Here is a 20,027-nt window from a genome sequence, read left to right on the forward strand (position 1 = left end):
GTGCTGAAAAATACAAGCATTTGGAGATTTTCAACTGCGTGGCCAACAGATTATGGCCACGTGAGCTGCAGCTCAGCCGCACTGTCAGCCTGCGTGTCTGCCTTGTATGCAGATTTTGCATAAAATCACTATTATTAGCAATTTATGTCCTTGAGTAGTTTGGAAATGTAAAAAGGAAGATCGTAATTGATTATTGCATAAAACTTTAAACTGATGTCAACCTCAAGCCTCTTGGCTGTTCGATCTAGGATATGGCAGCACCCCGCAATGATGCTTCCGATGTAGATACATATTCGTGGACCTGCTAAGCACTGGTATAGCCGCGGGAGCCATTACTTCGATGCTCGTCGAGAAGCGACCTTATAAAAGAGACTCCCATCGTAGATCCCTCTGATATCCTCCTTCATCATGCGCCCGTCATCCGGCCAAAGCAATATGTAAGTCGCCAACCCTGTAACAGTAATTAGTTCTCGTGGTCCATGGAAGAAGTATGGGTGATCATCTACTCACATTCGAAGAAGGCACTGCCCCATCCGATAGGGTCAGCGATCAGCCGTTGACCCTTTATCAAATTAATGACGTCCCATATCGTCAAGTAATCACGACCTTCCGCATACTTGGAGAATATGTCCTCGAACTTCTGAGGTATAAATCGCCCTTCAGTGTCATAAGTCCCAGTGTCGCTACCATGCTTATCCTTGTGAATGTTGTCGATATGAATTCGGAAGAACGGGTCAGGGAGGAGCGAGGACTGCGTTGGATATGAGAAGTTGCCGTGGATAATGAGCACCGAGATGAGAGACAGGATGATTCCATAGCCTAGCTGGTAGAAGCCTCTAAAGGTGTCAAGTGGCCAGATCACACCATCATGGTCCTTAAAGTCATTAGTATCGCGTTGGAAGGCGTGCGGAATAGAGATGCTACCTTGTCAAAAAAATCGCAATGCTGCTGCAGAACCTGGGAAATATCAGCGCTGAGTTCCACGGAGTACGTATGATCCTTACCGTTTGATCCTGGTGTCGCTGAGCCCAATCATTCTCTGTCGTTCCCTCGGGACGCTCGTGGGTAGCGGCAAGATTGGCTCTCGCAACTCCTGGAAGATATCAGCAAGCTTGCATCCCCATTACTAGCTTCTGATGCTTACCTGCATGAGCGAGTCGAGGCTTGTCAACGCCCGGTTGATATGGTTTTCGCTCAACAGTCACGGGAACTACATCAATTGAAGTTGTAATAATTGAATTAGGATCGACCTTCAGCGCGTCAGAGTAAGACTTTGTGTTTTTGGGATCGTCGAAGTCCATTTTGGCAATGTCGCAATGGCTGTATGTCAAAGGTCGTTGAAAAAGGGAAAGTGAGGTGTAAGAACCAGTTTATATTCTATTTCGCTGCTGGAATGTAATTCTCATTTTAACACGTGAAGATGGGGATGTAAACATTTGACGTCATTGATTCATGCCAAGTCATAACAATCGCACGACTTTCCATTGCTCGCCTTGTCCACACGCGTCTAGATATGTGTAAACAAACGTGTCATCGAACCGCAAGCGAGATTTTCTGGTCTGTATTAATAATTGTCGCATCCTGGTTTGCCGTGCCTGGTTTAAGTTTCAGACTGCTACGGTATGACCATGATGAGAAGTCATAAAAGACTAGGCGTGGCGTCATCATGACCCCAAATATCCCTGCCCGACCGTAACCACACGACGCCAGTATACAGTGCATATGGCGGTTTCATCATAAAATAATCAAAGAACCAGTGGCTAGAATGTTCTACTGCTATAGTAGAAGAAATGATAAAAACGTAGCGTCATCTCTTGGTTTTTTTTGCCAAGTTTCCTCATCACTTACTCGCCACGTAAAGCCAAGATTTTGCGACTAATTTACTATGGACAAACCACTACAAACTGGCCTCTTAGCGGGAATATCTGCTGTCTCAGGCTTCCATTCTAAGAAGCCCACCTGGGCGGACCCAGAAACAGCCGGTGCCAACGTCTTACCGACATCATACTGCCCAGAACCCTGGTCTCGAGTGGAGTTCCCGAGCGCTCAAAAGCCCGTCACGGCTTCACATATCTGTATCGGTGCTTGGTCATGGGGCGACAAGTCGACATGGCAATGGGATGAAAAGGAACTACCCCACGTCATGATGGCTTGGAAGACGCTTTATGAGGCTGGCATCAATTTCATCGACACTTCTGAAGCATACGGCAAAGGAGAGAGCGAAAGGATAATCGGAGAACTAGTTGAGGATATTCCCCGCGAGACCATTGTCATACAGACCAAGTATTTCAGCACTCCTCTCAAGGCCGAAACCTACCTTCATCCTGTCGATGGACCCGTCAAGAGTCTCAAGGCCAGTCTTCAGCGGATGAACCTCGAATACGTCGACATTTACCTGGTCCATGGACCCATCCATCCTCAAAGCATCCGTGCCATTGCAGAGGGTATGGCTCAATGCGTCGAACAAGGCCTTGCACACTCAATTGGCGTCGCAAACTATGACGTCGAAGACGTTCAGAAGATTAACGATGAACTAGCAAAGTTCAATATTCCTCTCGCGACAAACCAATGCGAGTACAGCATTCTTCGTCGCTACCCCGAACTCACTGGAAACATCGAGAAGTGTAAGGCCAGCGGCATGATCTTCCAGTCGTACTCATCCCTGGCACAGGGCAGATTGACTGGCAAGTACACCAAGGATAAACCGCCGCCAAAATCGCGCTGCTTCAGCAGCTACAGGATGGAAGATCTGGAGCCTGTACTTGAGACTTTGGAAAGAGTTGCTGAGAGACGGCGCAAGAGCATCGCTGCTGTTGCGCTGAACTATAATATAAGCAAGGGAGTCTTGCCTGTTGTTGGAATCAGGAACGTTGAGCAGGCGAAGTGTGCTATAGAGGCGCTTGGATGGAGACTTACGGATACTGAGATTGTTGAGATTGACAAGGTGAGCATCGTTGGAGATAAGACTATGTTCTGGCAGCAGGGTTAGCCCATTGGGCCTTGGTCAGGCCTACGATCTGGTTAAAGGTAATTGGGAATAAGACATATTACTTGATACCACTGAGAATCAAGCTTATGACCATAAGTCTCTTGACTCCCCGAAGTAATGTAATTCGTAACAAGATCGTCGGACGTTATCAGTTCACATGTAGTCTTAGTCATCCTGTCAGAACTTCCCGTCGAGTGATTGCCAGCCAACGCATTATGTGGCCACGTTTGATAGGCTGTTTTGGATTCCATGCGTGTGCCAAGTCGGGGCTGAATGATCATACCATGCAGCAGTCTACTGAACTTAGCGCCCGGCAACGCCATAATATGCAGGTGCGGCCAAATCGAGGGCTGTGCTTACGCGCCGGCGCTAAAACAAGAAGCAGGCTGTGATGCCTACCATACCGCCGTCTTTCTTCACATATCATTTACTCCTCACGCATTGCATCGGATTCTTGACGAGCATTCAAGCACGTCTGTTCAGCATCATACTATGCCCGAGGTTGAGGAATACACAATTTGTTGGATCTGCGCTCTGAGCACAGAGCTCATCGCAGCCAAAGCATTCCTCGACGTTCTCCACGATCCCGTTGATAACGCAGCGATCAATGACGACAACAACTATACACTCGGCAGCATTGGCAAGCACAATGTTGTCATTGCAGTCTTGCCGTACGGCCAATACGGTCTCGTCAATGCCGCAGCCGCCTTGAAAGATATGACGAGGACGTTTTCCAAGATGCGAGCTGTGCTCATGGTCGGTATCGGTGGCGGCGTCCCAGGCACTGAAGGTATTCGTCTGGGTGACATCGTTGTTGGTTCTGTAGGCCGAGGCAGCAGCGGCGTCATTCAGTACGACTACGGAAGGGCAGTTCAAGGCAAGGGATTGGATGTTACTGGTCACTTGAACCAGCCGCCAATGGCGTTCCTAACAGCTATGAATGCTTTGCACGCTACGTATGACATGGAAGGCCACAGCATTGAGGACAACATCGAAAAGGCACTCAAAAAATATAAGCGACTAGCCAAGAAGTACAAGAGGCCCGAAGCATCCACAGACCGATTGTACGAGGCAAATTTCGTCCATCAGGGACACGATGGTATAAGCTGCAGCCGGTCTTGCGGTGATGGCAATCTAGTGCATCGAGACGAACGAGACGAGGACGAAAACAATCCTGCTGTTCATTACGGCCTGATAGCATCGGGAAACTCCCTGATGAAGGACGCACTTCTACGTGATAAGCTGGCAGCCAAGCATGGTATCTTGTGCTTTGAAATGGAAGCTGCAGGGCTTATGAATCATTTCCCATGCGTGGTCATTAGAGGGATCTGTGACTATTCTGATACGCACAAGAACGACGAGTGGCAGGCGTACGCCGCCATGGCTGCCGCCGCCTATACTAAAGACTTACTGCTTCAGGTAGCTCCGAGCAGCGTACAGAGGGAGGAACGGATTGAAACTCATTTGAGGCACCGTGAGTAATGAAGCATGTGATATAATCTCTGGATGCTGATAGAAAGAAATAGTGAATGAAAAGGTCGATCATATTCACCAGTTAGCTATGGAAAGTAGTCATGACATTCAATCTCTTTCGTCTAATGTCCAAGATGATATTATATCGAGATGGCTCAACGCAGCTGATCCATCTGTCGATCACAACAAAGCTCGTAAAACATGGCACTCCGGTACCGGGCAGTGGTTATTAAACAGCTCTCAGTATCTCACCTGGAAATCACAGAAGGATTCCTTTCTCTGGCTAAATGGAGATTCCGGTACAGGAAAGACTGTTCTAAGCTCGACTGTTATTGAAGATATACGAAACTCCCTCCCTCAGCTTTATGACAGCGCCCTGCTGTATTTCTACATAACCTTCACGGACAACCGAAAACATTCTTTTGAAGCCATCCTCTCATCCTTGATCAACCAGTTATACTACAGCAGTCCAAAATTCAGGCACCCAATCATCTCACTCTATTGTGGTAGTGGAAGGAGTAAACCAAATATAGAACAGCTGAAATCGACATTGCGTGAAATGCTATCGCTTGCGGGAGAGGTCTTTATCGTTATTGACGCCTTGGACGAATATGAAAACCGAAGCACACAAAGACACAAGATACTGGCCTGGATAGAAAGCTTTGGCATCGAACCAGTCAATACCCATCTCCTTGTTACAAGCCGCCCTGAACATGATATCAAGACATCTCTCGAAACCTGGGCCAATCCAGAAAGTATTATCTCCCTCGAAACAGATATCGTTGGTAGAGACATCTCCGAATATGTTCGTGATATTGTGACCAACTCTACAAGCTTTCGTCGCTGGCGTGGCCATACATCAACGCTTGATGACATCGTTGACGTCTTGACTACCAAGGCACATGGAGTGTATGGTTCCTCAAGATCCCAATATTATTAGTACATGCTGATGATGGATTTCAAGATTTCGTTGGGTCGCTCTACAATTGGAGCGCTTAAAAGACTGTATCAACAAGGAGGAGGTCAACATGACTCTTAATTCACTTCCAACCACCCTTCAAGAAACATATAGCCAAGTCTTACGAGACCTCAAAATTACTAGGAGAAACTATGTGATTCGAATCCTTCAGTTCCTAGCATATTCGGATTTCCCAGTGGAGCTTGAAGCGGCTGTCGATGCTCTCGCGATAAACCTGACAGCACCACCAGGTTCACGCTTCGTCATGAAAGAGCGTATGCCATTTCCAGCTGAAATCTCTTCACTTTGCTCTACACTATTTGTCGCAGTATCTGGCACACATGCACGGCGCCAGCGCTATACATTTTCCGTTGTCGATGATGGGGCATTAGTACTCCAGTTAGCTCATTCATCTGTCAAGGAGTTCATATTATCTTGCCCAAGCTCCGAATTTGACGGTTTGCTCACCGAACCTATTGCAAGGTTGACAATCACCGAATTGTGTCTTGTCTACTTCCTGGAAATGGACTGGTCCCTGCCTGACTACGAATGGTTTGAGGTTGGTTGGTCCTCATCTGACGATGAGTTATTGAGGACATACCGCCTCACCGAATTCGCTGCAGAGAATTGGATTCAAGATGCCTGCTGCCCCTACTCAAGATTCCTTACTTTTACACAGTTATCAATGGATCTCTTCTCAAACACCCTCATTTTTAAACGTTGGAGGAAATTTGTTGCGACCATCTTTTATAGCAAACAAACTCGGTACATGCATTTCCCAGAAGAGCAAGATCAACTGTTTTATGCAAGCTGGTCTGGCGACCAAAGCTGCGTCAAGAGGTTGATAGATTCAGCGGCCAAGGGCGACAGCCCAGTCTGGAATCTTGGCCCTGCCCTTCGCTTCGCCGCCGATTTTGGCCATTTGGAGACCACTGCCCTTCTTCTTCAGGAAGGTGCTGATGTCAACGTCGAAGTTGAAGGACAAATGCTGCTTGCCAGTGCCGTCGAAGCTGGCCATATAGATGTCATTGCACTTATGATCAAGCAAGGCGCCGATGTCAACGCCCGACGAGGATCATGGAGAAATGCCATTTCAACTGCCAGTAAAACTGGCCGCCTTGATATCATGGACCTTCTGATTGAGCATGGTGCTGATGTCAACGGTTATCCCCTTCACCTTGCCTCCCGCCATGGCCACTTGAGAATTGCTATGTATCTAGTGGAGCATGGTGCTAATGTCAACGTGGAGGCAGATGATTATTCAACCCTTCAGGTTGCTTGTGAACATGGCCACATGGACGTTGTTAGGTATCTGATAGAACAAGGTGCTAATGTTAATGCCAAAGGAGGGCTGTTTGGCACGGCCCTCTGCGCTGCCTCCTACCGTGGCCATTTTGATATCGTTATGCACCTAGTGGAAAGGGGTGCTGATGTCAATCTCAACGTAGGCAATACTGCCCTTTACGCCGCCTGCTTCTCTGGCTATTTAGATATTGTTATGTATCTAGTAGAGAACGGTGCGGATGTACACGCTCCAAGGGGAACTTTTGAAAAAGCATTGCACGCTGCGATTCACTATGGATGGGACGGTATCGTCAGATTCCTTCTCGTCAAATTCCTTCAAGATCGTAGAGCCGATCGTAGGTACGTCAATATGTCGAATCCTAACCGCCGTGATGCACGTTATTCCTGTCAAAGGTCGAACTTCATCTTTCGCTCCCGGTTGAGTCCCAAAGCTCCAAGAAAAACTCTGAAAGCGTCACTTCATGCGAATATAGAAGGAAATCGCTTCACATCTTAGTTGAACTTTCATTGGCCACCACGCTAACACCAGTGTTTTAGACACCAGCAAGATGACGAGGCTTCATTTTCCCTCACGTCGCCATCGACCTGCCACGAGGACTTCTTATCTACTTGAACATGGGGCTGAAACTCGTATGGTGTACGCTTCTGATTGAGCAGCTTGTTTTAGAGACGTAAAGAGATATATTCAAGGATCAAAGTATATTCTTGTACCCAGTAACAGGAGCTAGATATTGTACAAAAGCTCGAAGGATCACCTCACATATGTTAGACAGAGTGACGATGCCACAACGTCCTCTGACTATGGCCTCTCGTAATTATTGATCATTTCAACCATCCTCCATGTTGAAGCCAATTCGAACACTCCTCACCGAGCTCCTTCTTTGCCCTCTCCTCATACACCTTGCAATCTTCTTCGGAAAGCACATCCTTCCATCTTGAGTTCGTTCCCTTGTAAACAAAGTCCTTCGCGCCATTCACCCAAGCAACCTCAGCCTGAGGCGGCGCCGCAAGATGCGCATGTTCCTTCATCCAATCAAACGTAGAATGCTCAACGACATCCTTGAACTTATCCTCTGGCATGTCAGGAATCTCAAGGAACTTTGCAATCCGCTTGATGCCTCCCTCAAGATCCGCCTTGAGGTCATTGAAATGCACGAGAAGCAAGTTGGGCTGATCACGATGCTCCCACCATCCACGAATATGACTCCAAAAAGGCCAACCGATGGAACTTGGCATTTCGTCCTTGACAAGCTGATCGAAAATGTCTTTGGGGTTCTCACTTGGTCGTACAGGAGGTTGACCCTCATAACCTGTGTTCTCAAAGAAGCTGTAGAAAGTATCTGTAGCGCGATACATATGATGATGTATACTCCAGACCATATCACGGCCATCGCGCGCGATGAAGATATACTTGACTTGGGGGTTCCAGACAAGAGCATCAAGAGGGAGATGTGTCTTGAGGAAGCGACGGTGCGTTTGGGACTCGATTAGGCCAAGCATTGCTTCCTTGGGGACGATACGCATATCGACCCATGGTGAGAGAGCGCCTGCGGGGACTGTTGGGTCGCCTTGATGAATCAGCTGCGAGACGATCTGTTGAACCCACTAATCACTCTGTTAGCTACATGCTGAGAGGAATGAGTAAGTCGCTTACAGTTGTGCCTGACTTGGCGTACGTCGTGATGATGATATCATCAGGTCTGAACTTTACATCGTTCCAGATAGACGACTCCATGTGATGGTTACTCTCCTCACGAGTCTTCTTCGGCATGTTGCCGTTGGTTCCATTCGTTGTAGTCATGTTGATTGATCTCGGAAGTAAGCAAACGAGCTCAGTGCACCAAACTCCAAGGAACTCCGCTTTCACATGGCGAACAGACCTCTCTTATATGCGCCAACCCAACATTTTCCAACTTCTCGTATCCTGGTCAGATGCAGGTGAGACCAAAGGATCTTCAACCCTGTTCCCCGGGCCTCGGAACTGAAGTATCACCTAAGAGCTCCATTTACAGCGGAACTCGCTGACAATCATCAACCGACAGCCCGAATCACGACCCGAAATGGAAAAGATCACCGTGAGCTTCGTCACATGGGATGGTACTGATGTCAAGCTAAGGTACGAAAGGGGATCAACACAGCGCTGTCGATAAACACCTTAGTGTGACGGAGATCGAATTAACCCGTTTATGACGTCGCTTAAGAGGCGTAATGGGAAAACGGACCCCAAATGTTCAAGGCTGCCTATAAATCCGCCAATAGTCTTTGGCAAGAATCTCAGAGGTTGTCGTATCGGCCTTGAAATGTCTTTCGCTTGGGTTTTTTTCGGATAAGACCTTCTTTTGCTGCAAAGCACTTCAACCATTGATACGCTACTTGGACATATTCGGCCATTTAGACGTGCCAGGTGATAGCAGAGGGTTGGGAAATGCTTGCTATTGGGGCCGCGAGAATCGTGATGGGGGATGAGCTGCCTTGGCGGGTCTGGTTGTGCTAGCCCGTGCCGATATGCCGCTAAAATCACCATTATTCACGCGTTTGAGCCCTTTTCTACGACGGTCAGCATCGTGAGGTGGGCCCAGGTAGGACTGGTTGCTTGTTCTCGGACGCCAGAAGCATCGCCAAGAGCTAGTGCTCGCTAGCCCTGGAGGTCTCATGCACTGCTCCCAGAGTCAGATCCACGGCCTAACTTGGTTTGTTTCGATGTCTACCGCCCGATGGTTTTGAATCCCAGGGATATATTTGTTTCACTCGCAGTGAGGCCATCTCTTTCAGATGTAGTAGTTATGTGGTCTTGACCTTCTATGCCAAATTTGTAAGCGGAATCTATCCGAAGTTGCGTGTAATGCTCCGCGCCTGGATTAGCTAGTGCTGATCTTACAGAGGCCATGCTGAGATCAGCCGGGTAAGGCTGAACCGAGGACTATCACCGAGAGCCGATTTTTCGAAAGCTCATTACAGCATCTCAGTACCAAAGCGTCAATACGAACTACACGTATTTTAGATATCACCGGAACCTTGAATTCCACCTTTCTGCATGCGATGCGAACGTGCCGAGAATGTCAGCAAATGCAAAGCAAGCTTTGGGTCAGGATCTTGTTGAAGACGCTAATAATGACTCCCCTCCCGCACACTTATTACAAGACTAACCTGTTATAGGCTTGACTGTAATTCATTCATTATATTTCAGTATACCACATACATCCAATATCTAAACAAAGCATATCTCCTTTTCCTCTACATTGTTCCTTACTAGCCCTTCTAATACTGCTTTCCATTCTATTGTTTCCTTGATACTACTGTACTTGGGGTGTTTTTCTTCGAGGTCCAGTGGGAAAGGCTTATCAAAGAACTGTTGATCCTCTTCCAGGGCTGAAAGAAGATGTGGATACACTGTAGCCCACCCGTCCTGGTGGTTGTCTGAGAGATCGAGTAACAGCCGAAGAGTGGGCAGGCTCTTAAAAACAACAACCTTCTTGCCCGTGATTCTCTTAAATATTCTGCCCAACTTCTTTGAATTCCTAAGAAGGTCTTTCAGAACCACGCCAGGGTATGCAAACCGAAAGATACTCCGAACGTGATCTGACACGTCCAATGCACTCTTCGTCCATTGTCGAACGGCAGTATACAATTTGTGGGCCTTGTGCCAGAAGTCGATTAGATCTGGAAGTTGCTTCTGTAGTTCCTCATCCTCTTCCAGTACCTTCCTATCTTCCAAGCCGAGGAAAGGGATCCAACTCTTCCAACTTTGGTCAGATATCTCGGGCTCGTCTCCGGAGGAATAGTCAGAATGTTCGTCGTCGAATGGTAAAGCATTTTCCATGTTTCCTGTACCGGATATTGCCATGTCAAGTATTTCTTTCTTCCACTCTGCTATGAACTTGATCATTTCGACTGTAAGAGGCATGAACTGTAAGCAACGCTGCAGGTCATCGGGCTTGAGTGTCTCGATGGGTCTAGACTCTCGAGTTGGGCAGACTATAGCTGCAACACACGACGCAACAAGGCGGTAATGTCGGCTATCAGAAGTCTGGTGCGCCAGGAACAAAGTAGTGCACCCCTCGACACGAATCAGGTGAATACCTGTGCTGAACTTCGTATCTCGCAATGCCCACCCAAAGGTTCTGACGGCAATTTTAAGGCCGTCTTCCCGATACCAGAAGTGCGTGAAATACTCGCCGGGTTCCAATGGCCAAAGTTTTGTCGAAACAGTGAAAACCGGCTGATATGACGAGTCGAGCCGTAACACCGTCTCTATCCTGGTTGAGAGGAAGCCTGAATCAGAGTCTGCCAGTTTACAGTACTTTCTGTTGCACTGTGAGCATTCGTCGTGAGGCCAGCCTTCGATGCTGCGTATTGTAAAACAGTCGATAAGTCCTTCCTCTTTGAGCAGACTTTTGCTGTCAAACTCGATCTGTTGGATATGTCTGGATATGCCTTGAGGAGCCTGCAGCGGCATATCTGTATTCCACATTGGGACCCAAGACGGGATGCCATAGACACTATTCCCCGAGTCGGCGTACTGAATAAGATCACAACAATGAGCCTTTTGAACCAGGTATGCAGCGACACCAATGTAAACCTCGCGTACCATCAGCTCGTAATTGGGACTCAAGTCGGAAGCCTGGTGATTGCTTACAAGACCTAACAGCCCAAATACCTTGTCACGTAGATCTGTGACTTGACAGCCACTTGTTGCAGCAAGGAGGTCTCGTAGCTCCAAGGGGGCTCGCTCTGTGTTGAACCTGGCCCTTCCAGCAAACCGAACCCAAGACGGAACCTTGACACCTTGTTCGTACAGCTGCGAGATGGACTCGTCGGTGATCTTGAGTGACACCTCTCCACAATGCATAGTGACAGATTGAGCGAGAAGAAGCTCTTGGACGATCCATAACCTAGAGAAGTAGGACCTTGCGAAGAATCTGTTGAGAATGGAAATGATGCTTGGGTCGCCAGAAGACAACATGCCAGAAATTCCATTCACTTGGAGATCACTTAATAGATTCATAGCTTGCGCTCCTGTCAAGTCGTCTCCACATGCTGTTTCTCCAACATAAGAGTGAACAGTAGTTGCTCTCGAGTATATGTTTTTCATTAGGCTGACCTGGTGAGACCTCTCAGAAACAGATGACTGGTTGATACAGATGGAATCGACCCATAATAGCTTTGGCTTGGTCTTGTGGCGAAGGCTTCGCAGGGCGCGATCACAGTTACGTGTGATGCGTAGAACTCTCTGCTCTTTGTCAAGAAATATGAGGTTCGAAGGTGAGGTGCTGCCACTTTCATCTGCCCAGGTATAGGACAGAGCAGAATATGAGGGACAGGTTTCTTGCTCCCACCAAACCTCGAAAAGTCGGCCGCTGAGTACCTCGAGTCTGTTGCCGGGCGATAATTCCAGTAGTCGAATACAGGAACCCTTGGGTAGATCAGAGTAGACGTAAGGGTTTCTCTATTTGAATGACTTAGCATGCTGCTTGTACATGACGGCGCAGTCGCACCTCTCTTTGACATTCGTTCTGAAACGAGGTCTGCACGTTCGGACGGTGGCTGAAGACTCTCGCTGTCTCTATAGAGGTCGCTTCGATAGACTCAGAGTATTGAACACAAGGGGGCCACGACAGCGGCTGGATTTCAGCTGTAAGCCAGCCTTCCCACGGATCGACCTGTTGCTTTTGTTGTGATGGCTGGAAGTCCTCGACCAATCCGCAGGACAGACAGGTCCGCATAAACGAATCGCTGGCCGATAGCACCAGAAAATCATGTTTTTTGCAACCGTGCTCTTGCTGGTCCATTGCGACAAGCCTGTGATATGTGGTGGTGTTGGTTCACGGCTGCGAACGTTGTAGGTCAGGGAGATGAGGGGGATTTAACGCAAAATGGTGCGGCTGTGTCAGACAAGGCTGACTGGAATTTCCAAAGCATGGTTCATCCTGCATGGCTCAGCCTCCACATATGAAACATGGCCATACAACAAACAGCCAGAGGAAGGCTGTGAAGTGGCAATGCTAATCACTCCATACCATATTCTATACAATATTCTGCTTTAGAAGCATAGACAAAAGCGTTCTTCGGAACGAAAACATCGGCGTCTCAGCAATGCTAACCCCAGTTAGGTAAGAGACTGCAGGTCGGCCAATCAGTGAGTGCTGCGTTGCATTCCAGGTAATTGCTCATGGCTGCTCCATTAACATGTGCTGTGAATAAACTCTGTTATAAGAAATGTCCTGTTTGCCTAATATGGCGCTTGAATCGGGCTGGCTCAATACTCAACTGGCTGGATACCAACCTAGCACAGCCTCTATATGTGAGAGACACGATGAAAGACGTAGAACTACGGTTTCTGCGAGGCGTTTTCTTCGAGGTACAGGGTCTGAAAGGCAGTGTGTTGGCGACGAACCATTCCTATCCTAGCAGCTTATTTTTCGCTTAATTGTTCGGCAGCTGCCTGAATGTCGCTGCAGTCATTGCGAGCGACAACCATTCAGTCTGGATGAGTTTATTGAGTGTTTGGTGACCTATAATTTATTATCTGAATTGCCTTGCTGCCCATTTCATTCCTGATTCTGATAGGAACATCTTTTACTTATCTGCCTTACTTACACAATCACCAAAGTCCTTCGTTCTAACATATTGCGTTTAGTGCTTGACCCGCTCGGAATGAGCGCTTAGCTTGGGGGATGTAATTGGCACCTCTGATCACTGACGTATCACAGTTCGATGAGAGCTGCAAGCCAGACACTCAAGCATTTACGCACGGATCCTATGAGCTGTACCGCCTCTTGCCACGTATGACAATGTAAGCCAATCAGCAATTGAGCGGCACGTTGTATCTCAGTTAACTGGCCCAGTGATCTGTTGTCACTCCAATCTCTGTAGCTGCTCAATATTGAATCCAATGCCCAGCGAGTACTTCTAAAGCTGAAAGATGATAGCTGAGACCAACTAATGATAGGGTAGCAAGCAATTCAAGGTCAGAATGACCCTTAACGCCAATGGCTTTCCTTGATCTGATTTGAAGGCTTTATACCTGCACGAGCTTGACTCTTTAAATTTCAAGAAGTAACCATTAAATGTGATACTAGAATGAATCTATCTGGGTTAATTAAGGTGAGCTGCTTTAGCAGACTATGCCTCCCGATGGATTACATGGCGGAATGGGTTATATTTATCATCATTAGCCGGTCCTACAACTCGTCAGATTCCCAAAATCATCATAGAGTCATATTCACCCAATTTCCTAATACATAATCGAATAGTGGCTGACGTTATATCCGTCAAAACCCTATTATCGTTAATTGGCTAAAGCTGGAAACTCCCTGACGATCTGGGAATAGCGTCACTTCTCCACTAACGGACATTTTCAAGTCCGCCGCGCCCTTCTGACAACTTTGCTGACATAAAACAACTCCGAGAGGCTTATTTCTGTCAGTATTTCTTCAAACATCTCATCTAAAGAACTAGCAACTTCATATTATATTTTATTATTCACTAGAAGCTTCTAAAATGGCCATCCCCCAAAGGCAAACGCCTCCAATTGACCAGTTGCGCCAATTCTACGTTGGCAAAAGTATCCATGATGTCCCCAAGCCCGCAGTCATACTCGACCGAGCCAGAGTGACTCGCCATTGCCAGTCAATGCTCAATGCTGTTGATGCTCTTGGTCTTGGATTTCGCGCACACGTTAAGACTCACAAGGTCAGTTCAGCTCCCGTCATGTCTATTTAAGCTTGCGCTAATATGCTTTAGACGATAGAGGCAACACGTCTCCAGATCGGCCAGGGACGCGACGATGTCAAGCTCATTGTATCAACCCTAGCGGAGATTGAGCATCTCCTCTCTTTGCTCAAAGAGTGTAGAGATGCAGGTCGTCGTCTAGACATTCTCTACGGCCTTCCTCTACCCCGCTCGCAAATCTCCAGGTTGGCAGCACTCGGCTCCGAGTTGGGACAAGGAAGTATTTCTGTTCTTATCGATCACCCGTCGCAGCTCGAGTCAGTTAAGGCGTTTTCGCAACATGCCAAATTTCCTGCAAGAGTGTTTCTAAAGGTTGATACGGGATATCATCGCGCTGGACTACCGCCAACTGCTATGAACAAGAACGGTCTGATCGAGGCAGTTGCGAAGCTTGAAGCTAACGGTGAAGCTGAGCTACTTGGGTTATACTCACATAGCAGTCTGAGCTACAAGGATAGCACGGCCGAGCAGGCTATGGCGAACCTTGAAGGGGAGATCCAGGGCTGTCTTGATGCAGTCAATGCGCACGCCCACCTATTTGCCAAGGATAAAGAGCTAGTCGTCAGCGTTGGAGCTTCCCCCCAAGTTACAGCCGTGGAGAATCTCGTAACCTCACAAGGAGACTTATCACCAGCAGCTGAGTCTCTACGCAAGTCCATCCAAACTGTCACAGCGGGGAAGCCTGGTGGGCTTCATACCAAGCTTGAACTCCACGCTGGTGTATACTCCATCCTTGACATGCAGCAAGTCTCGACCAACTCACGGAGAGAACTGGGATCCTTCGAAGATGAGATTGCTATATCCATCATCGCCGAAGTTTGCAGTGTCTACAATGATAAGGAGAGATCGCAGCCTGAAGCATTGGTTGCTGTCGGTTGTCTTGGTCTCGGCCGCGAACCGTGTGCTGCGTATCCAGGCTTTGGTGTCATAAGTCAGTCATCTTACAAAGTCTCTCCGCGGGACGAAAGACGATTGATCATTGACAGGATCAGCCAGGAACATTCCATTGCAGTTTGGGAACATGCTGATGGCGAGGATACGTCCTCTTTGCCCCCAGTCCCATTGGAGGTTGGGCAGGATGTCATCATTTTCCCGAACCATGCTTGTGTCGCGGGAGCATTATTTGGATGGTATCTTGTTGTTGACTCCTCGGAAGGAAATGCAACTAGGATCATTGACGTATGGGTTCGAGCTAGTGGATGGTAGAGAAAGATAAATAATATGATGTAGCTGCATAGACTCTATATCTCTCTCAATCATCTAGATACTCCCTTATCTCTATGCTGGGCATCTACTAGCCTTCTGATGCTTCAGGCTGTCTTCAAAAAGCTTCTGCAATCTCGCACCTTCACTATCAGCGACCTGGCCATGCGTTCTGATGCTTCCGTAAGGGTGATAGGGATATGGGCTATGAATGTCAGCAATATGTAACCGGAGCTCATTTCATCGAATCCACCTACCCATATTCTGGTACAAAAGTGATGAGGTCGCTGTCCTTGCTTCGCGCCTTGACGATGCGCAGCCAGAGCTTCTCAAAAAACTCTCGCTCCTCCTTGAACACGGGATCTTCAGGCTCGGGACACTGTGACGACTGGGTAGTTCCGATACGGGCATGGATATGGGTTACCTAGATACGAGGTGAGCTATGGTGCAAGGCTGTTGATCAAGAGGTTTCGTACTCTTGGGATCAGAAGATCAAGAATCTCTTTATCCTCTTCTCCGAGGTCTAGGAGTCTTTCGCAAACGACCACCCAGTGAGAGACATCTGCTGTCACGCGAAGTCTTGCAATAGGTCAGCGAACGGGCTCAAGTCTGATATGAAAGTGAGCTTACTCTGGAACCTTTGGTAGAATATACTTGGCAGCATACGGCGTAAACAAAGACCTGTTGCGATGCGTTTCATGGCTGACGAGGCCAGTAAGGCCCAGCTCCTTGTCGATGCTAAGGGTCTGCTGGTAGAAGTAAACTGATTCGTCAAGGCTCCAGTAATCCCTACTATTGTAAGCCTCCAATAGAGTTTTATGGATAACAGGACTTACCCTCCAGATTGGGCGTTAATTTTCACAGGCTTCAAGAGCTTTGCACGCTCAAGGTTCTGGTGGTAGATTTCGAGGTGTACATCGGGTGTTAGATCTTTGGGCCGGCCGCCAACGTAGCCCGCCCATGCTGTATGCAGCCTTCCACAGGTAAGCCATCGCCGCAGACCAGTGATGAGCAACTTACAGCACAGTGGCTTCCAGGCCAACATCATCCAAGATTCTTCGCAATTGCTCAAGGTTGTCGGCATCACGATCTGTGATATCGACTTCAACACCAGCTGCACCACATCAATGTCACCGTATATTCACTTCTCTCTGTTCAGCTTACCAAAGCCCTGCTTCTTGAGATCAGGAAGCCACGGGATCCAGTTCTCAAAGTCCTTTCCAGAATCGACGCCCCAGACTGTTCGGAATCGTTTGATGACAACCATTTCAAAATCCTTTTCTTCCGTTCATAGATTATAAGTGAGAAAAGAAAGAAAGAAGGTTGTGTTGGTTCAGGTCTGTGTTTAAATCGGCCTTCTGCCCGTCAAGTCCAAGGTTCCCAAAGGAGTATCTTCTCCCCGCCGGGAAAAATTGCCTTAAATGGACATGTTTATATTATAGTGGGTCAGTGAATGTTTAGTATGTTGGCACATAACAACTTCTTGGGCTATGGGATTTATACCCTTTGCTCCATGGGATCTTGGTGTATAGATATAATATAGAATCGTTCCTTGTAGATTCCCGTATACTTCATCGCACATTGCCTCACATGATCCTAAAGAATCATGTCATGTGTTGAGCCAACCAATCAACAAACATCTGAGGGTTCTCTTGAAAATGCGTGTAACCCTTCATCCGAACTGTCCCATCAACCCAATGCAGTCGCTTATCTTCAACAGGGATTCTGTCATACATTGTTTGTACATCGCTCTCCTTTGTCAGAATATCGTTGCGCACAGAGTAAATGAAGGTTGGAATACGGACACTCTCCATGATCGGTATAGGAGAGAGCTCGTCAATGTCAAAACTTGATTGAATCTTGACCAATCTGTTCACCTCGTCGAAGCGGTCGTCAAGACTAGCCATCTCAAGGGCCCTTTCGACAAAAGGTCGATAGGAGAGCGGTTCGGGTACGAGTAAACAGCGGACGTGCTTGAATATTTCTGGCCGACGGTGAATGGCGATAAAGGTCGCTATACCGCCAAGGCAACGACTGAACAGGCCAACAGTCATGTCTTTGGTATCCTCTCGACTGCGGACATAGTTCAACGAGCCAACCACATCCCTGGACTCGAAGTGCCCAGTGCCGGAAATGCCACCGTTGGCCTGTCCGCTGTTACCGAAATTACGCATATCATAAGCGAGTACATTGTAGCCAGCGTCGTGCAATATCTTCAAGTCGGGAATGAAATTAAGCTCGAAATCGTTGCCAGTCATGGAGCCGCCGAGGAAGGCTTTCCAAGGCTCGAGATGAGCGGGGAATCCGGCGCGGTTGCAGCGAAGTGGGTGATTAACGATAATAAGCTTGTTTGAGCCAGGTTTTGGGATATACCAGGCCTCAAGTGGAATGCCGTCTTCGCTTGGGAAGAAGACGTCCTCATACTCTAGCCCGACCTCGCTGGGTCGATGGAGGAGAGGCGTGGGTATGTCATTACGTAGAGGGGCAACGAGACCTCGGAGGTAGCTCTGGATTTCTTCAGGAGTCATTTTGACGACTAGTCACTATAATATCCTGCTCTTTCAAGAATATGAGGAGGGTTTTGCTTTGAGATTTGTAGATATGCTGAGCAAGGCGGCGGACTTGCTGATAGCCAGAATATGATAAGAAGTATAGCAATCTAGAGCGCATTCAGTTTTATATCATGTAGAATATCGCGCACCGGATTAAGCTATACTATTGTGTAGGAAGGATTCTTACAGACTTAGGATCATAATTATGCAGTAATACTGTCTTGTAACGCTCGTGCTTACTGTAGGATCAAAACCGGTGAGTGTAGACGGTTTAGCGTGGTCACTGGCCCTATGAAATTATCCCTCCTATCACACTTGAACGCATCTTGCGTTCTGACATAAGCTCGTTGTTCTCACTGCATATCCGGAGAATCCCAAGATTCCCGAGTGGCCAGTCAACGATGGACGAGCTGTTATGGTGAGGGAATTCCCGCACACCCGGGGAACACACTCATTTCTCAGTTCTTGCGAAAACACAAGCCCTTTCAACGTTATGCTGGCTTAATGAAGCCTAGTCCTGTGTCTTTAATAATCTGAAGTCTTCATATCTAAGACGGGTATACATGAGACGACCCGCCTGATTACATCATCACCCCAGACTTCAAGTAAGGCATTCCTTCCGAGCATTTCAGAATCGATGAGCCAAATCGTGACACAATAGCTAATTCGATATTGCATCTTCCAACAGGTCATTCGCCCTGGCGGGGAAATTTGCCTGAACTAGACATGCTGATCACTTTGGCGGGTGAGCTCCACCCTTTTCCATGTATTGTTTCCGGATCGGAGAAAAGAAGGAAATAATTCCGGGCGCTATAGTACTGTCTCATTCCAAGGCGATTTCGGAATGCGCCGTGCCTGCTTGCTTTGCCTACTCACTAGGAAAGCTTCCTAGTCACTGTCTGCAGGTATACCCACCGCATCTACCCTTACGTATTTCTAATGGCTTCCAAAGCCGTCACCTCTCGCACTGGAAGTCTGAATCTCAGCTCACTGTAGCCCCGATATCCTGCTGATCCAGACCCGCCTTTCTCATGGCTCCTTTCAGCCGTGAGATCTCACTTCTCAGATCTTCATTCTCACTCTCAGCCTTCTCCAACTTGACGTTTAACTCCTCCGTCTGCTCTTGAGCTCCAACACCAAGTTCTTCTATAATCTTGACCACACGCCAAAGCCGCATGACGACAATCAGAGAAGCAACCTCCTCGATAATACCGCGCAGTGCGACATCTGTAATGAAGCCTGCGATGACGATGAAGGCGTCGAAGCAGTGGAACCAAGAGTTGAAGTATCTGGACAAGTCAGTCTATGAGGTCTGAGTGAGATGGGGACAGGACTGACTTCCAACCGAATGCCCAGACGGAGGCAGTGAGTTCAACGACGAATAGGCATGAGAACACCAGACTGACAGAGCCAAGTATCTCCAGGGCCAAATCCCAATCTGAACCCTTTCTTCCTTGCTCACATTTGAACAGATTGAGAATGAAGTCTACTGCTATCAGTCTATTATTCAATTAATCCACCTGATCAACTTACCAGCGATCATGCTAAGGACATCAAGCGACACCAGCGTAAGAACAGAATAATGCCCGGCCTTCGACGAAAGAAACTGTGCAGTCCTTTCCTTCGTACTTCTTACGGTCCATGGGTCCCCTCTAAAAGGATGAGAATGCCAATGCTGGACGTTCAAGGACGGGAGTCTCCTCTTGCCCCGTCGCAGGAGCGGTTGCTCTTCCAGCGAGCCGTTCGTATGTTCGACACTCGTTGACGACATATCGCTACGAATGGAAGCAACACTTTGAGAGAGGGGAACTTGGGA

General features: G+C 47.8%; 10 protein-coding genes across 10 annotated transcripts; 4 read left to right on the forward strand and 6 right to left on the reverse strand.

The window, feature by feature from the left end:
* Window positions 1-502: 502 nt before the first annotated feature.
* J7337_009025 (uncharacterized protein) lies at window positions 503-1,301 on the reverse strand (the record flags this gene model as incomplete). The annotated part of the gene is made up of 3 exons (XM_044826627.1): window positions 503-874; window positions 1,005-1,093; window positions 1,145-1,301. 3 exons carry the CDS (start codon window positions 1,299-1,301, stop codon window positions 503-505), a joined length of 618 nt encoding a protein of 205 aa, XP_044679544.1.
* Window positions 1,302-1,885: 584 nt separating this feature from the next.
* J7337_009026 (uncharacterized protein) lies at window positions 1,886-2,989 on the forward strand (the record flags this gene model as incomplete). Its single annotated transcript, XM_044826628.1, has 1 exon — window positions 1,886-2,989. One exon carries the CDS (start codon window positions 1,886-1,888, stop codon window positions 2,987-2,989), a length of 1,104 nt encoding a protein of 367 aa, XP_044679545.1.
* Window positions 2,990-3,481: 492 nt separating this feature from the next.
* On the forward strand, window positions 3,482-4,471 carry J7337_009027 (uncharacterized protein; the record flags this gene model as incomplete). The annotated part of the gene is made up of 1 exon (XM_044826629.1): window positions 3,482-4,471. The coding sequence occupies one exon, from the start codon at window positions 3,482-3,484 to the stop codon at window positions 4,469-4,471; it is 990 nt and encodes a 329-aa protein (XP_044679546.1).
* Window positions 4,472-5,490: 1,019 nt separating this feature from the next.
* On the forward strand, window positions 5,491-7,338 carry J7337_009028 (uncharacterized protein; the record flags this gene model as incomplete). The annotated part of the gene is made up of 2 exons (XM_044826630.1): window positions 5,491-7,064; window positions 7,263-7,338. 2 exons carry the CDS (start codon window positions 5,491-5,493, stop codon window positions 7,336-7,338), a joined length of 1,650 nt encoding a protein of 549 aa, XP_044679547.1.
* A 209-nt stretch (window positions 7,339-7,547) lies between these two features.
* J7337_009029 (uncharacterized protein) lies at window positions 7,548-8,526 on the reverse strand (the record flags this gene model as incomplete). The annotated part of the gene is made up of 2 exons (XM_044826631.1): window positions 7,548-8,330; window positions 8,380-8,526. The coding sequence occupies 2 exons, from the start codon at window positions 8,524-8,526 to the stop codon at window positions 7,548-7,550; spliced, it is 930 nt and encodes a 309-aa protein (XP_044679548.1).
* A 1,407-nt stretch (window positions 8,527-9,933) lies between these two features.
* Window positions 9,934-11,574, reverse strand: J7337_009030 (uncharacterized protein; the record flags this gene model as incomplete). Its single annotated transcript, XM_044826632.1, has 1 exon — window positions 9,934-11,574. One exon carries the CDS (start codon window positions 11,572-11,574, stop codon window positions 9,934-9,936), a length of 1,641 nt encoding a protein of 546 aa, XP_044679549.1.
* Window positions 11,575-14,225: 2,651 nt separating this feature from the next.
* J7337_009031 (uncharacterized protein) lies at window positions 14,226-15,662 on the forward strand (the record flags this gene model as incomplete). Its single annotated transcript, XM_044826633.1, has 2 exons — window positions 14,226-14,417; window positions 14,469-15,662. The coding sequence occupies 2 exons, from the start codon at window positions 14,226-14,228 to the stop codon at window positions 15,660-15,662; spliced, it is 1,386 nt and encodes a 461-aa protein (XP_044679550.1).
* A 72-nt stretch (window positions 15,663-15,734) lies between these two features.
* On the reverse strand, window positions 15,735-16,926 carry J7337_009032 (uncharacterized protein; the record flags this gene model as incomplete). Its single annotated transcript, XM_044826634.1, has 7 exons — window positions 15,735-15,864; window positions 15,917-16,083; window positions 16,136-16,238; window positions 16,290-16,451; window positions 16,496-16,633; window positions 16,680-16,773; window positions 16,824-16,926. 7 exons carry the CDS (start codon window positions 16,924-16,926, stop codon window positions 15,735-15,737), a joined length of 897 nt encoding a protein of 298 aa, XP_044679551.1.
* A 337-nt stretch (window positions 16,927-17,263) lies between these two features.
* J7337_009033 (uncharacterized protein) lies at window positions 17,264-18,187 on the reverse strand (the record flags this gene model as incomplete). Its single annotated transcript, XM_044826635.1, has 1 exon — window positions 17,264-18,187. One exon carries the CDS (start codon window positions 18,185-18,187, stop codon window positions 17,264-17,266), a length of 924 nt encoding a protein of 307 aa, XP_044679552.1.
* A 1,006-nt stretch (window positions 18,188-19,193) lies between these two features.
* J7337_009034 (uncharacterized protein) lies at window positions 19,194-19,754 on the reverse strand (the record flags this gene model as incomplete). Its single annotated transcript, XM_044826636.1, has 3 exons — window positions 19,194-19,500; window positions 19,550-19,703; window positions 19,745-19,754. The coding sequence occupies 3 exons, from the start codon at window positions 19,752-19,754 to the stop codon at window positions 19,194-19,196; spliced, it is 471 nt and encodes a 156-aa protein (XP_044679553.1).
* Window positions 19,755-20,027: the final 273 nt, after the last annotated feature.

The sequence above is a fragment of the Fusarium musae genome, chromosome 6 (genome assembly GCF_019915245.1).
Source record: "Fusarium musae strain F31 chromosome 6, whole genome shotgun sequence".
Taxonomy (NCBI): Eukaryota; Fungi; Ascomycota; class Sordariomycetes; order Hypocreales; family Nectriaceae; genus Fusarium; species Fusarium musae.